The 17,344-nt window shown below is 44.2% G+C and overlaps 1 protein-coding gene across 4 annotated transcripts in view; it reads right to left on the bottom strand.

Annotated features, from left to right (window-relative positions):
- Nucleotides 1-17,344, bottom strand: part of DPP6 (dipeptidyl peptidase like 6) — a 1,060,979-nt gene that overhangs the window by 250,998 nt on the left and 792,637 nt on the right. For all 4 annotated transcript variants that reach the window (XM_045166493.1, XM_025292131.3, XM_025292128.3 and 1 more), the window contains exon 5: nt 12,747-12,821. In XM_045166493.1, coding sequence (XP_045022428.1) covers nt 12,747-12,821 — 75 coding nt within the window. The remainder of the gene's footprint in view (nt 1-12,746; nt 12,822-17,344) is intronic.

Here is a 17,344-nt window from a genome sequence, read left to right as displayed (position 1 = left end):
GCCACTTGTTAGCAAAAACTCAGGGCTGGGGCCACCTCTCCAGTGTGCATGGCCGGAACGCCCCGCCGAGGGTTTCGGGGGTAGGACCTCCCCTTGCCGAGAGCCATGAGGGTGACGCTGATGCCCCACCAGGCCCAGGAGGCAGTACATGGACCCGGATAAGATGATCCTCAAGCCCTAAGACACAAAGGAGCTTTCTCTGCTAGGTTCTGGGCACCCCTGGAGCCTGTGACCCCTTTCTTCTCTCTGCCTTCTCTCACTCGGAATAGGAGTGTCTATCCCATGTCTGTCCTAGTCCTACTGTGGTATTTTGGAAACACACAACCTGTCTGGTTTCACGAGTTCACAGCTGGGGAGGAATTCAGCCTCGGGTGAATCATGCTTGGAGTCTCACCACATCTGATGGAGATGATGTTGACAAGCGCCTCTGGACCGAGATTTACAGCTGATGATGAGATGAGTTAAGACTCTGGGGGCTCTGTGGACTGGACGAATGTATTTTGAACTTGAGAAGAATATGAATTTGGGGAAACCAGGGGTTCAATGCCACGGAATAAGCTGTGGCCCCTCAAAATTCATAGGTTGAAGTCCTAATCCAATGTGACTCTTTATTAAGGCAGTACCGATACTTCGAATTTGAGAAACTTAGCATCTGATAATGGGGCTCATCCCTGGGAAATTTCCTCTCGCCTAAGGGTCTTGTTCCAGGACACAGAGGGAGTTTGTCCTCCTTACCCAGGGTGCCCCAGGGGGCCTTAGTGGTAAAGCACCCGCTTGCCAACGCAGGAGACATAAGAATCGCAGGCTCAGGTTCCATTCCTGGGTCAGGAAGATCCCCTGGAGGAGAGAACGGCAACCCATTCCAGTATTCTTGCCTGGAGAATCCCAGGGACAGAGGGGCCTGGCGGGCTATAGTCCATGGGGTCACAAAGAGTCAGACACGACTGAAGTGACTTAGGACTCACGCATGCATCCGGGTCATGCTGCTGACTCGCTCTCGTTGCTGTGTCTGCCTCTCTCTGCTCCTGCCACTGTGCACACAGGGACACTGTGATTCAGAGCATCTCCCAGGCTGTAGCCCTCCTAACCCTTCATGGGCGATCACTCACAATCCTCTTTCCCTTGGGGGTTCCAAGGGGACGTGCATTTAAATACTTGTGTATGGGCTGGCTCCAGGACCTGTCTCCTCCCTTCCTGTTGGGTCCTCTGGCTGGACCCACACGCCTCATTCCCTGGGGCTCGCTGGTGGTAGTCACTCTCGAGGTTGCCGAAGCTGTTGGTTAATTCAGGCCAAGGGCAATCCAGTAAAAATGAAAGTTGTGACATGATGCAGATTAGACTGCTGGTTGCTTTCACTAATCCTTTCTTATTGCCTCATCCAAGGACTTATATAATCAGAGCTAAGTATCTACCAAATCTACTCATGGATTTCAGTCTCGTTACATTTTCTCATTCCCATGTTATAAGCAAAGGTTTTCCTTCTTTGGATGATTAATAAACTTTGGTAGCTTGTGGAGGCAAAAAAAAAAAAAAAAATAAGAGAACCTTTCAAAGCTCTGGATGCGTAGGTCAGGTGGAGAGCTAGATTACAGAGAGATACTGGCTAGGTCATGTTCCTTCTGCCTAACAGGATGACTCTCTCCAGTGTGTAATTGCCTAATTATACAGCAGATTGCAGTTCTGATGCAAGAACAACACTGCACACTCCCCGTCTCTTCTCACCTTTAGTGAAAATTATTCACCCCTTCACACGCAGGTACACACAAGCACACATGATGCACACATGGCAAATCCCGCAAACATCAACACTTTTTGCCTGTTAACTTGTCACCGCCATACGGTGGAGCCAAGGCACTGAAAATGCCCACGGCAGCACCCAGTTAGGGTCATTCAAGCAATGCCTTTTCACGCGGTTCATGGTTTCTCGAGGCAAGAACACTGGTGTGGTTTGCCATTCCCTCCTCCAGTGGACCACGCTGTGTCATTGGAAAAGACCCTGATGCTGGGAAAGATTGAGGGCAGGAGGAGAAGGGGGCGACAGAGGATGAGATGGTTGGGTAGCATCACCAGCTCAAGGGACATGAGTTTGAGCAAACCCCGGGAGGTGGTGGAGGACAGGGGAGCCTGGCGTGCTGCAGTTCATGGGTCGTAAAGAATCCGGCATGACTTAGCGAGAACAACAACAACAACACAAAAGCAACACACTGTTTCTGCTCGTTAATTTCTACAGATTCAAAACCCGCCGTTACTGACTTGGCTGGGAGCCCCCTCACGGCAGGTATATCAGTAACACCCGCCAAGTCCAGGCGTTGGTGTTCACTACCACACCACAGAGTGAGCCTGAAGACTCCCTGATGTGCTTTTGGGATTTCTGTGACAATACCATTCAGGAGTAAGCGACATGCTAAGATGGGAAAAGTCTATAGAAAATTAAAACCTACTGTTTAGTAAAACTCCAAATTCCCAGGGTACTTGCTGTATCATCCACAGAGCCCATCACGGAGTTTTTCCAACCATACAGCCTACTCATTGCAGAAAACACGAAGGGAGAAGTGGAACCCAATAAACGCTTGAAAATGACATTCAAGAAAGTCTATTATTATAAAAATAATAAGTTTAGTTGCCCAGAAGAAAAGCAAGAGCACGTCCTAACCTGCTTCTAGAAATGGGCTGTCTGATTCTGCCGCTGAGCAAAAATTTCCAATGGCATGTGCTATTGGAAATACTACCAACAGTACCTTCATACCATTCTGTTAAATCATTTTCTCTGATGGCAGCTGGAGCCGAAAACCACAATTGGAATTGGTCCTAACTTATAACAAGGATGAATTCCTTCAGTTTTTAGTAACATAAAAACGCTGTAACCACCAAGGAGAGATAATGAGTCTCTGAGTCCTAGCTGTCGCTGGGAAGGCCCAGTGGCTCGGTCCACAGTAATCTCTGCATACAATTGCTGTCCATTTTAATCAGCTCCGAGTCTCTGCATACAGTTGCTGTTACGCAGCTCACCCACAGTGATGGGCTATTAAGCTGGAACTGAAGAACAGCTCTTTACCAAGAATTTGAGGCCTTTTCCCCCTCCGTGCATCACAATGACGGCCGCTCACAATAAGAGCAATTAAGTGTTCCCGGTTTCACCCCGCCCCGTGCAAACCCGCTCTTCTCATTTACATTCCTTCATTTCTTTTATTACTAATGACACAACTTTGCTGGTTAATTGAGATGACTCAGAGACCCTCCTCCAGCGCGTGGTCTTTGGTGACCTCTGGATGAGGTCACCGCCACCGGAAGTGAGGCGGCCCCCTCCCAATGCCCTCTCCTGCAGATAGATGCTCAGCATCCTCTGGCACCACCGAACCCTGGCCCGTGTCCAGCTTTTCAAACCCTCCCCGGGTCCTCGGAGACACTGGTCCTTTGACTGGTGGGCTCTTCCTGAAGCTGTCCCTCCCCGCTCCTGCCCTAACTGACGCCAGAGACTGACAGATCACAGCACCCTCTCTTCCGTGGAGCGTCTCTTCATCTCTTCATTTCACCCTAACCTTCCTGGTTACCAGAGGGCTGGAAGATGCAGGAGAAAAGTCCTTCCCCTCGACCAGTAAATCCACCCTCCTGTCCCAGGTCACACCCCCACCCTCCAGCACGTCTTTGCCACACTGGTAGCGCCCTGAGCCCCGCACCTGTCTTCTCTTTCTTCCACTGGCTTAGCCATTCTGAGACACCACCTGCAGCGTCTCACATGCGCTTTCTGATGTCCACACTGCATCCATCCGCTGCCTTTGCCCCCACTTCCTCCCCTCCAGATTTCTGATCAAACACTCCTCCACTTTCTACCTGTGGCGCCTCTGGGCTTCACTTCCCGCCGTGAACAGGTGAGCGTCCACAGTCCCTCACCATAATCACTCCTTTGAAAACAGCCTTAACTCCCAATTTCACTCACCTGCCGAATTCCAGCCGCAGAGGGAGCTGGACCGAGTGCCCCAGGGAGAGGCACCACCTGGAGGCCCGCTTTCCCCCCACCCTCATCCGCATAAGCCCTGCAGCCTGCCCACCCCCAGCCCCTCGAGGGCAAGAGGCCAGCGGGCCCTTCTGCTCTCTTTCAACGCCCTGCTCCTCTGCCATCACGCTCGAGCATTATTGGGAAAAAGAAAAGGATGCGTCAAGAGACACTCAACGGCCCCGCTGCCTCTTCGCCTACAGACAAGCTTCTTCCTTCACCTGGAGGAGGTGTCCCTTCCCTGTGGGCAGAAAGTCCCCGAGACAGTGGGAGAGGGCGGACTGGCTTCAAAGGCCCTGAGGTCAGAGGGGGCGGCGGACAGAGACAGGGCTGCCAATAGCACGTGGAGGAGTCGGGGGCCTCCCTGCAGAGCAGCAGGCCATAGTCTAAGGCGAAAGGCAGGGAGAGACCTACGTGATCTTGGTACACGTCTGCAGGTTATCTGGCTGGAGAAGGGCCAGAGAAGAAGCACAGAGACCAATCAATGCCTGTTCTTAATCGCAGGCATGCCAGGTCAAAGGGTTGGTCTGGGACACCATGGGTCAGAGGGCATGCCACAGGTCAGAGAGCACGCCACGGGTTAGAGAGCATGCGACGGGTCAGAGGGCATGCCAGAGGTCAGAGGTCACCGCATACAGGCTGTCACTTGTTACAGTCACTCAAGCTGTACACCCAGAGCTGCATGCGTGGCCTCATTAGACTTTCCTGCTGCCTACAGATACGCCCAGAAAGCCTCTTTTTGTAACACTCCATGATACAAATGAGTATTTCAAGCACCTACAGAAGCTATTCTTCAAAACACTAATCAGTCCTTTCGGCCCCACAGAGTGCCGCAGGTGAGTTCAACCCTGTTTCTCCCCTCTGGAGCATCACTGCTCTCTCTCTCTCACACACACAATCACCTCAACAATGTTTGCATTTTGTGGAGAAAAGGACCATTGTGAGGTCCACATTTTCCCGTGTCCAATTCTGAGCTTTTAAATCTAGCTCTGAAACCGGAATAGAAAGACAAAAAGGACAACAAAACAAAAAACCCGAGATTCTGTGCGTGTGCATTTCGAACCAGTTTTGTGTCAAGACAACACCACAATAACAATCCCCCGAAATGCTAAGCAGCTTTAACTTCAGAAACAAACAAAAGTCATTTAACTTCAAAAACAAACAAAACGCATCAACCACGACCGAACTTCTGGCACAGGAAGGGTCTACTCCCTCCAGAGACAGACAGCGGACCTGAGACATCGGCTCGGCCTGGAGCAGAGGCTCCTGAAAACTCTGACCAGCAGCTGGACATCCAGGGCTCCGTACAACCACACACAGCGCTTCACGAGCTCTGTGACAGCGCCCAGCACAGAAGTCATGGGACGGTTTCCAAGGACGCAGCAGAGGAAGAGCCCCAGACAACCCGGCCTTCAACAGACAAAGAGCAATACACCAGGATACTAACAAATCACGGTGAGCAGTTGCCCTTGTAAATTCTGCTGCTGGAGGGAAGGTGGTTGGAATTGAGACCCCGGGTTTAATCACAGAACAAAGGGGCTCCTGAGAACTGCTGGTGGGGGGTTGGTGCCCTTCCCGGGGTTCTGGGGCAGCGTCCACACTGGAGGCAATGAGTCCCACTGGGACCATCCCCACGGCTGCAGAAATGCCAGTGACCACAGCCCTGCTCCTCACAGTTGGATCTGTGGACAGCCGCAGATGGAGACAGATACCTCCCTGCAATGCTGACCTCAGCCTTCATGCATGGAAACGCGTAAGGGACTCATCTGGCAAGAACCCCTGGGACCAGCTGGCTCCCTGAGGAAGGCCCAGAAAAGGCTTGCAGACAATGCAGAAAGGTCTAGTTCAACAGCTGAACAGATAAGAATTCCTTTCCCTTAGTCACTACGGGGCAAAGATTTTATCAGTTCTTCTAATGAAGAAGGACGGGCTGGCGGGTCGATACCAGAAGCACACAGCAGTAATTACAGAGGTTGCAAACAGGAACGCATGCACTCAGAGTTACATTAACTGAGTTGCGGTCGGGCTGTTGAGTCAGTCCATAAGTTTGATTTCAATACTTTATAGCCAATCCCTTGTGAGTATAAAGTCTCGAGTTATTTGTTTTTAATTAATTTTAATTGGAGGCTAATTACTGTACAGTATTGTAGTGGTTTCCACCATACATCGACACGAATCAGCCACGGGTGTACATGTGTGCCTCATCCCGAACCCCCCTCCCACCTCCCTCCCCACCCCATCCCTCTGGGTCATCTCAGTGTACCGGCTTTGAGTGCCGTTTCTTGCATCAAACTTGGACTGGTCATCTATTTCACATATGGTAATGTACATGTTTCAATGCTTTTCTCTCAAATCATCCCACACTCGCCCTCTCCCACAGAGTCCAAAAGACTGTTCTTTGCATCTGTGTCTCTTTTGCTATCTCCCGTATAGGGTTGTTGTTACCATCTTTCTAAATTCCATATATATGTGTTAGTATACTGTACTGGTGTTTTTCTTTCTGACTTACTTTACTCTGTAAAATAGGCTCCAGTTTCATCCACCTCATTAGACTGATTCAAATGTATTGTTTTTAATGGCTGAGTAATACTCCATTGTGTGTATGTACCACAGCTTTCTTATCCATTTGTCTGCTGATGGACATCTAGGTTGCTTCCACGTCCTGGCTATTATAAACAGTGCTGAGATGAACACTGGGGTACCCGTGTCTCTTTCAATTCTGGTTTCCTCAGTGTATATGCCCGGCAGTGGGATTGCTGGATCATAAGGCAGTTCTATTTCCAGATTTTTAAGGAGTCTCCACACTGTTCTCCATAGTTGCTGTACTAGTTTGCATTCCTACCAACAGTGTAAGAGGGTTCCTTTTTCTCGACACCCTCTCCAGCATTTATTGTTTGTGGACTTTTTGATATGGCAGAAGCCAAAGAAATATTGTAAAGCAATTATCCTTCAATTAAAAATAAATTTAAAAAATTAACTCTCATAGACATAGGTATTGGAGATTCCAGAATTCTGCTGAGGTTCACCTTAAACCAGACAGGTTCAACCATATCTAAGCATGTTTGGCTGTTTTTCAGATTTCATGTGAATTATAAAGTTCATGGTCCCTTAGATGGCAAAATGGGCTGCATAAACTTACCACAAGGGCAGGAAAAGGGTAGCAATTTATTAGGTCTGAAAATGGCTTCAAATACCTGCAAGAAGCTCAGCATGAAACCACCTTATCTCAGGTCTGAGCAGGATGCCTGTCGGGGGAGGGGGTGGGAATCAAGAATCTCGGGGCTGAGCACCCCTCTCCCCACCACTGAGGACGAAAGATGCTAGAAGCCAAGGGACCAGACATTCTTGTATCACCAGCATCTCCCGTCGTCCGCCTTTGGGAAAAGCAGAGAGAGTAGGTCTGCGACTTGGCTCAAAGCTTTAAGTGCTAGACACCTAAAAAGGGCAAGGAAACTGCCACTTTCTGCCTCTGTAGGAAGCAAAGGTGCCCGAGGCCGATCAAGACACACGTGGACCTCCAGACCTTCTGTGCCGCAGAGCACAGGCAGGGCTGGCCGGGGATGCTGGGAGATGCAAAACTGGACAAAGTGGGTGAGGGGATGGGAGGGAGGCAGTGGGAGTGTGGGATTAGCAGGTGTAAACTATGATAGACAGGATGGATAAACAAGGCCCTACTTCATACAGGAACTATGCTCAGTAACCTGTGATAAACCATAATGGAGAAGAATAGAAAAAAGAATATACACATATATACACACACACATATATGTGCGTGCTTATTTGCTCAGTCATGTCTGACTCTTGCAATGCTATGGACTGTAGCCTGCCAGGTTCTTCTGTCCGTGGGATTTTCCAGGGAAGAATACTGGAGTGGGTTGTCATTTCCTATATATATATATATCTCACACACATATATATATATATATATCTCACATATATATATAATATATATATCATATTTATATATCTCACCTAAATATATATATATCTCAGCTAAAGACTTCGCTGTGCAGCAGAAATTAACACAAGATTATAAATCAACTCTAGTTTAATAAAATAAATTTTTAAAAAATGTGACAGGGATGACACCTGGGTCTGGATGGAAGCACGCTGCCTCCACAAACCAGCATCCGTGTTTAGAATAACAAAGGATTCGAGTAACTTCCCCAACTAAGTGGCATCATCTTTAACTGCTAATACACAATCCTTCGAAGACAGAAGGAACATAACAGTAGTTTCTGTACACTCTGCTTTTCTAGCACAAAACTTTAAAAAGCTCTTTAAGATGTATACCAGTATAGCAAGAGACATATATCCACGTTTAATGGCCTAATAATTTCCCGCTGTATTCTAATTTTATTGCTAAATTTGAGATTCCAGAAGTAGTTAGTACTAAAAAAAAAAAGAGTAAGCTTTCACTTGGGTGCCCAAGAGAATGGCAGCAATACTGTACTTCCCTGGATTTACGTAGTATCTTTATTCCACCAATCTTGAAAGTATCATAATAAAAACAAAAAATCATAGCAAGAAGTTATATAGATAGAACCCATGATGTTCGAGATCTGGATTAGGCATCTTCTTATATCATGAACTTAAACTACATAGTAACCCAGACAGCTCAGTGATCCTCCATGTGGGTTTCACAGCATCCCTAAGTCAGTAATGGACAGGACAGCAACTCCACTTCTCCAGGTCTGGGCCACCTGAGGTCATCACAAGGTCGCTTGCAGAGGACCGGTGAGAACTCATTTTCCTGCCCCAACACAGCCCTCTATAGAGGCTATCATCACAGCTCTTGGGCCATCTGATTGGGAAGCCACATAAGGAAGGAAGGAACTCATTATATTCCTTCAGCAGATGTGTTCTGTGCATAAGAGAAGTGGGGTTCAGTCCCTGGGTGGGGAAGATCCCCTGGAGGAGGGCATGGCAACCCACTTCACTATTCTTGCCTGAAGAATCCCATGGACAGAGGAGCCTGGAGGGCTACAGTCCGTGGGGTCACACAGAGACAGACACGACTGAGTGACTAAGCACAGCACAGCATCTCCTTTAAACACTGCAGCCAGAACTTCCACAAATATTCACTGGCTCTTTTAGAAAATAATTGCTAAGAAAGAATATTTTCCAGATAAAATTTCTCTTTCCTCTTTGAAAGTCACAAAATGTATTAATATTTTTAAATGATCTAAGATATCAAGGTTTAAAAATTTTCCCCTCCTCCCCTAAGAGTTTTAGAAACTTTTCACATTTGCCAAATATACTTCAATATGAAGGAACATGGTTGCTCTAATTAGATAACTTTAAGGGAATTTACTCCTCTTAGTATAGTTTAGTTACTATAGTTAAATAGCTTTCAAATTAAAATAAAAAATTACTATCCCCCAATGTCTAGCTTAGTTTCAAGAGAACCCTTTAGAAGTGATACACTGAGAAATGTTATGAAGTTCTACAAGTAAAACAAAGAAAATAACAGAAATACTGGCTCTTTGTGGGCAGGGTGGTCTTTTGAGCAGAAGTGAGAGGGTGTAAACAAAGGTCCGTCTAGTCAAGGCTATGGTTTTTCCTGTGGTCATGGATGGATGCGAGAGCTGGACTGTGAAGAAGGCTGAGCGCCGAAGAATTGATGCTTTTGAACTGTGGTGTTGGAGAAGACTCTTGAGAGTCCCTTGGACTGCAAGGAGATCCAACCAGTCCATTCTGAAGGAGATCAGCCCTGGGATTTCTTTGGAAGGAATGATGCTAAAGCTGAAACTCCAGTACTTTGGCCACCTCATGCGAAGAGTTGACTCATTGGAAAAGACTCTGATGCTGGGAGGGATTGGGGGCAGGAGGAGAAGGGGACGACAGAGGATGAGATTGCTGGATGGCATCACTGACTCGATGGACGTGAGTCTGAGTGAATTCCGGGAGTTGGTGATGGACAGGGAGGCCTGGCGTGCTGTGGTTCATGGGGTTGCAGGGAGTTGGACACGACTGAATCAAACTGAACTGAGAGCGTGTAAGTAAACATATTTTGCAAACTGCAGGACTGGTACACACAAATAAAAACATAATATTGTTTATTACTTTTCAATTCTAGAGACATTTATGGATCTATAGGTATCTAAGGCCTGGAAAAATCAGAAAACTGGGCTTGGGTTTATTTCTCAAATCTAATTGCTAACTTTATATTTTTTTAAAAGGGTAATTTTGAAACCATTTAAAAAGCGTATGGTTGACACAGTTAAAAATTAGCTAATTTGTGGATGCTCAAGGCTGTTAGTTAAGCTATAAGTTTAATAATATTAAAAGAGTTTAGTAGGAAAAAAGATACGCTAATTAGCAAGATCCCTCCATTTCCAGAATAAATGTGGAATGTTACTAAAATGTTTCACAAATGAGGGTCTTTTTTTTTCATGACATAATTTTTTTTTCCTTTTTGTGTATTTAATTCAAGGACTTAAAAAAAGTCACTTTGAATCTCGCTCCAGAGCTAAGGAGTTCAGAGAGAAGATAATGGCACAAACATATCTGTTCAGCACCAAAAATACACATGTGGTTCTGGGCCACATCCCAAGGGGATGGACAGGACATAAAGGGCCTCCTGCTCTATGAAGAGCTGACGACATTAAAAACAGGCAAATGAAACCAGCTGACGACAAACAACTGGGAACTGACGTGACGCTGCGACTAGTCTGAATGACCGGGAGGAAGAAATACACAGTTCAGGCAGGTTGCTTGGACAGTCACATGTTCAGTAACGGCTCAGCACTTAGAAACCATCAAGGGATACTTCTTTGATTCAGGTTAAAAATATCCAGTTCTACAGATTTTTTAAAATACAGCACACATTTTTGATACTTTGATCATTTTTACAGTTGAAAATATAGCTAAATCAGTACAATTTTTTTTTTTTTACATTTTCTCTCAATTGAGAAATCAAACTGAATACACGTCTACTCCAAAGGCCAACGGATGCTGTGCAGGGAGAAAGCATTAGCTCAAGGTGTCTATTTACAGCCTGTGTTCTACATGAGGGAGACTCGGGTTTAGCAAAATATTCTCTCCCAAAATGGCATCAGCTGCAATGTGATCCGCAGGCACTGATCCCGAGGAGCACTGGGAGGAAGGAGGGGGATGGTGGAGAACTCCATGATGGACAGAACCACAGGGTCCCAGGCACTCCCAGTGAGCAGGTAGGAGAATCTCCTCTAAAAGATTCTGAAGAACAAATACAAACTTTGTTTCGAAGTTTTGAGGAGCGGGACGCTCATTACCAAACACTGCAACTCTTCCCACTATTGAGCTCCTCCTATCATTAAAAGACTGTCGAGTAAGATGACCTGAAACCTTTCTTTTGATGCTTTTCTCACTTGGGCGTTGGTTTTGTCTCCTTGGAGCAACTCAGCGTTCATTTCCCCATTCCTACAAAAGTCCTTCAAATATCTACTGGGATTCTTCTCTTATTCAAGGGTGAAGGTTACATTTTTGGCAGCTTCCAAGGGTGGTGAAAGGGGCTGGAATACTGTAAGCCGTGACCATCCCGCTCAGAGGTGTGTAGGGTTGGGTGTAGGATGCGTGGAGTCCCAAAGCTAGTACATCAAGTTCACTGACTTCCCTAATCAAATAGATAGATGACCAATTGTTCCAAAGGATTCAGATGGAGAAAATGAAAACTTTTACATAATGGACATTTTCAAAACGAGTAAATTGAAAACTGAAGATGGAGAATTTAAAAAGATCCACTTTTGGAGGAATAAATCTCCAATTGAAGTTTTAATTGAGACTGAAATCCAGTTGTCAAGAAATAAAAAACCAGCTGTCAAGTTACTTTGAAAAGAAATTCTACAATGTCTAGAATCGGAGTTGCTTCTCCATGCAAACCCCAGCTTCCTCGCTGGTGTGTAACTCAGCAAGCTTGCCCGGCTCGTGCCGGGGGAAGATTCTCTCAAACTCACCAAGGAGCTACTCAGACATGAATGATGATGCAAGTACCATTACATCTCACAGAAGCTTCACGAAACTCCAATTAGAATAGTCTCAAAAGAGCTAGAAAGCAGCAGAATTCTACATTTTATCTGCCAGAGAAAAAAGTTTCACTGATGCATATTTCTAAAGCTGCTAATCTCTTGGAAGCCAAACATCTGTTTCACTTAAATACATTGTACCCTCTCGCTCATTTTAAAGAGCCAAAATGAATTCTAATATATTAGTACATTAAAAAGAAGAGAGACCCAGTTTTAGAGTGCTACCAAAGACCAGGATGAGATTTCATAAAAAATTCTAGTGAAATTTTATGGGAGATTGATATAGGAAGTGCTAGAAACAAGGGTTTATACAAAGAAAGTGACAATTCAAGTCTTTTCTAGAATACTGTGATGCCAGGAGATAATTAACACTTGATTTTAATTTAGGGAGAATCTGGAGGTCATTTTTTGTTCTTAGGATAAAATGTATGGCGTGATTGACAAAATGGCAAGAAAAATAATTTACAAAAGGGTAAAATAAATCTATAAAAGGACAATTTTTTGTTACCAAGGAAATCCTATGAAATAGGCCTTTAAAGGAGTGTTTTTTTTTTCCTCTGCTAAAAAGATTTTCATACCTTTCCTCTCTCCTAGGTGGCAGTGTGGCATAAAAGGAGACTATCCCAGAATCCATTAACTATTACAGGATTCAAAGATCAGTAAGAATAGAGATTCAAGGGAAGATACTTAATACGGTATCAAAATAAAGAAACACATTTCTATAAACAGGAAAGATGAGTACTCACTGGTTCCACGTTATATGAAAAAAGAGCGTACTCTCTATCTGGAGATATTTCATATCTGATGGCTCTTAATGATTCCTAAAAGAAAAAAAACAACAACAAAGTTTTAAAACATATACATATAACTCAAACCCTTGCACTGAGACTGTGCCTGATGGTACCATCTTCAAAATTTATCAATAAAATTCCTTTGCAGCAAACTTGCTAAAGTCTGTTACACATGGCTATGTCCTTTTTTTTGTCTAATGGGATAATGTTCAGTTACATCATGTTCTGTTACACCTTATTTGTTGTTTTTCAAATTTCAAAAAAACATATTGTATCTATTGAGACAAGTTGATGTAAATAAACATAAAACAATTCTTTTCCCACAAGATTCCCAACCTCTCTGTATCTTTAAACATGGGCTTCCCTAGTAGCTCAGACGCTAAAGTTCACGCCTGAAATGCAGGAGACCCAGGTTGGGCTCCCCTGGAAAAGGTCATGGCAACCCACTCCAGTATCTTTGCCTGGAGAATCCCATGGACAGAGGGGCCTGGCGGACTACAGTCTATGGGGTCGCAAAGAGTCGGACACCACCGAGCAACTGACACACATCTTAAATGTACATTCCTTTGCTCATTGTTATACTTAGAAGCTTATATTAAGCAGATTTGTTCCTAAAATAGAATCGCATTCCACACCTGATCTGGCAACCTGCCTTTGCACCTCCATGGACACTGAGTCACAAGTCAGTGGATAGAGGACTCATGTTTTCTTTCAAATTTCTTCACAGCACACAGGTGATTTTACATAAGTGAAATAATCAAAATGCTGTGTTTCCCTTCAACTTGTGTGTCTTCTCTGAAGCACTCACACTGCCGTACAGACCCTCACACCCAGTAAGAGAGCCCAATATTGTCAGCTTGGCCTGCACCACTCTACACATGATGCTATGACCACATGCAGACGTTAGATGTTTCAGTTCAGGTCAGTCGCTCAGTTGTGGCTGACTCTTTGCGACCCCATGAACCACAGCACGCCAGGCCTCCCTGTCCATCACCAACTCCCAGAGCTCACTCAAACCCATGTCCATTGAGTCGGTGATGTCATCCAGCCATCTCATCCTCTGTCGTCCCCTTCTCCTGCTTTCAATTTTTACCAACATCAGGGTCTTTTCAAATGAGTCAGCTCTTCTCATCAGGTGGCCAAATACTGGAGTTTCAGCTTCAGCATCAGTCCTTCCAATGAACACCCAGGACTGATCTCCTTTAGGATGGACTGGTTGGACGTCCTTGCAGTCCAAGGGACTCTTAAGAGTCTTCTCCAACACCACAATTCAAAAGCATCAATTCTTTGGCACTCAGCTTTCTTTATAATCGAACTCTCACATCCATACATGACTACTGGAAAAACCATACCCTTGCCTAGATGGACATTTGTTGACAAAGTAATGTCTCTGCTTTTTAATATGCTGTCTAGGTTGGTCATAACTTTCCTTCCAAGGAGTAAGCATCTTTTAATTTCATGGTTGCAATCACCATCTGCAGTGATTTTGGAGCCCCCCAAAATAAAGTCTGACACTGTTTCCCCATCTATTTGCCATGAAGTGATGGGACTGGATGCAATGATCTTAGTTTTGTGAATGCTGAGCTTTAAGCCAACTTTTTCACTCTCCTCTTTCACTTTCATCAAGAGGCTCTTTAGTTCTTCTTCACTTTCTGCCATAAGGGTGGTGTCATCTGCATATCTGAGGTTATTGATATTTCTCCCGGCAATCTTGATTCCAGCTTGTGCTTCATCGGGCCCAGCGTTTCTCATGATGTACTCTGCATATAAGTTAAATAAGCAGGGTGACAATATACAGCCTTGACATACTCCTTTTCCTATTTGGAACCAGTGTATTGTTCCATGTCCAGTTCTGACTGTTGCTTCCTTACCCGCATACAGGTTTCTCAAGAGGCAGGTCAGGTGGTCTAAAAATCACGTCACCCTGAACAATTTTCATCTCTGTTTTCTCATGCAACAATAAAGGAAGGAAATGACTATAAAGCAATTGGTTTCACCTGAATTAGTGATCTGTACTGTGACCAAGACTCTCAGGAACCTACTCCTGTATATCCCCTAGGAACAGTGTTTGTGGAGATTTTCTGAAACATAGCTGCCATGAGTAATAGGAATCTGCTGTAAGTACCCTTAGTAAGGACTGAGTGAGTGAGGATAAATCCACACAGTAGAACAGCATGCAAGATTTTAGTCAGTCCGGCCACTCATTTGTGTTAGACTCTCCAACCATCTCATCCTCTGTCATCCCCTTTGCCTCCTGCCTTCAATCTTTCCCAGCATCAGGGTCTTTTCCAATGAGTCAGTTCTTCACATCAGGTGGCCAAAGTATTGCAGTTTCAGCTTCAACATCAGTCCTTCCAATGAACACCCAGGACTGATCTCCTTTAGGATGGACTGGTTGGATCTCCTTGCAGTCCAAGGGACTCTCAAGAGTCTTCTCCAACACCACGGTTCAAAAGCATCAGTTCTTCGGTGCTCAGCTTTCTTTATGGTCCAACTCTCACATATGTACATGACCACTGGAAACACCGTAACTTTGACTGTACTACGTATGTTGACTAAAATATTTTATCAAATGTTCAGCATTAATTGTTTCAAAGTTCTAATTAGGATTCTGTTAAAGTTTTATATCAATTTTAAGAGAATTAACTTTTTAAACTGTATTCTCGCCTAAGATTACATTGCTGTTGTTACTGTTCAGTTGTCCAGTCATGTCTGACTCTTTGCAACCCCATGGACTGCAGCACGCCAGGCTTCCCTGTCCCTCACCATCTCCTGGAACTTACTCAAACTCATGTCCATGGAAAGCATATGAAAGATGAGATCAACCATCTCATCCTCTGTCAACCCCTTCTCCTCCTGCCTTCAATCTTTCCCAGCATCCTGATCTTTTCTAATGAGTCAGCTCTTCGCATCAGGTGGCCAAAGTATTCTAGCTTCAGTTTCAGCATCAGTCCTTCCAATGAAAATTCAGAGTTGATTTCCTTTAGGATGGACTGGTTTGATCTCCTTGCAGCCCAATGGACTTTCAAGCATCTTCTTCAATACCATAGTTCGAAAGCATCAATACTTTGGCATTCAGCCTTCTTTATGGTCCAAATCTAAATCCCTACATGACTACTGGAAAAACCACAGCTTTGAGTACAGATGTTTGTCAGCAAAGTAATGTCTCTGCTTTTTAGTACTTGTAAGATTACATTGTATCTTTTTTTCAAATTTTCAACAAGATTTTATAGTTTGCTTTACTCTAACTCTTAGTACTTTCCTTAGATTTATCCTAGGTCTTTGTACCGTTTGTGTGCTATAAATGGAATATTTTCTCCATTTCTATTTCTAGATATTCATGTTAAGGAATAGAGAAGGTATGATTTGTTTATGTATTAAAGCTATATTAATAAATTTTCTTATTAATTACAGTAGTTTTTAAAAAACTGTTTGAAACATGTAAAATATCATGTATGAAACGAGTTGCCAGTCCAGGTTCGATGCACGATACTGGAGGCTTGGGGCTAGTGCACTGGGATGACCCAGAGGGATGGTATGGGGAGGGAGGAGGGAGGAGGGTTCAGGATGGGGAACACATGTATACCTGTGGTGGATTCATTTTGATATTTGGCAAGACTAATACAATTTTGTAAAGTTTAAAAATTAAAAAAAAAAACTGTCTTTTAGGTTTTCTTAAGTAGAATTATATTATCAGAAAAGAGATATATTTTCCTGTACTCAGCATGTAGTTTGCTTGTATACTGCATTTCCCACCATTCAAGAACATACTAAATATTAATGGTGATGTTGAGTATTCCTTCCTGACTATAATTGAAATGGTTTTATTGTTTGCCATTTAGAATGATTTTCTTTGCTCATTGGTCCATGATAAATAGTCTTTATGCTATTTAAGCTGTTTTTACTGTTATCTTACCTGGAATTTTTGTCAGGAGTGGTTGATAAATTTATCAGATGCCTTTCAGCATCTCCTGGCAAATTATAGGTATTTTCCTGTTATTGTGAGGCTGCAGCGAGCTTTGTTGCGTTGTTATTGTGTGGCTGCAGCGAGCTTTGTTGTGTTATTATTGTGTGGCTGCAGCGAGCTTTGTTGTGTTGTTGTTGTGTGGCTGCAGCGAGCTTTGTTGTGTTGTTGTTGTGAGGCTGCAGCGAGCTTTGTTGTGTTGTTGTTGTGTGGCTGCAGCGAGCTTTGTTGTGTTGTTGTTGTGTGGCTGCAGCGAGCTTTGTTGTGTTGTTGTTGTGAGGCTGCAGTGAGCTTTGCTGGTTGGTTTCCTGACACCTGAATACTGTTGCCATGACCACACCTTACGGTTCAGAGAGCACTATTATTCGCATACATGCCTGAACTCTACTTGCCGATATTTTATCTATAATTTTTGCATTTACGCTCGCTAGTGAGATCAGTGTGTAGTTTACACTTTTCATTATTTGGGGCTATTTAGTTATCAATGACAGAATGTTTTAACAACACTATTCTAACTTTAAAAAATACTGGGTCTATAAAGATGATGTGTATATGTATATCTATATATGTAATATACATATATATATGT

This window comes from Bubalus bubalis, chromosome 8 (assembly GCF_019923935.1).
Source record: "Bubalus bubalis isolate 160015118507 breed Murrah chromosome 8, NDDB_SH_1, whole genome shotgun sequence".
Classification (NCBI taxonomy): Eukaryota; Metazoa; Chordata; class Mammalia; order Artiodactyla; family Bovidae; genus Bubalus; species Bubalus bubalis.
This window is presented reverse-complemented; position numbering and strand designations above follow the sequence as displayed.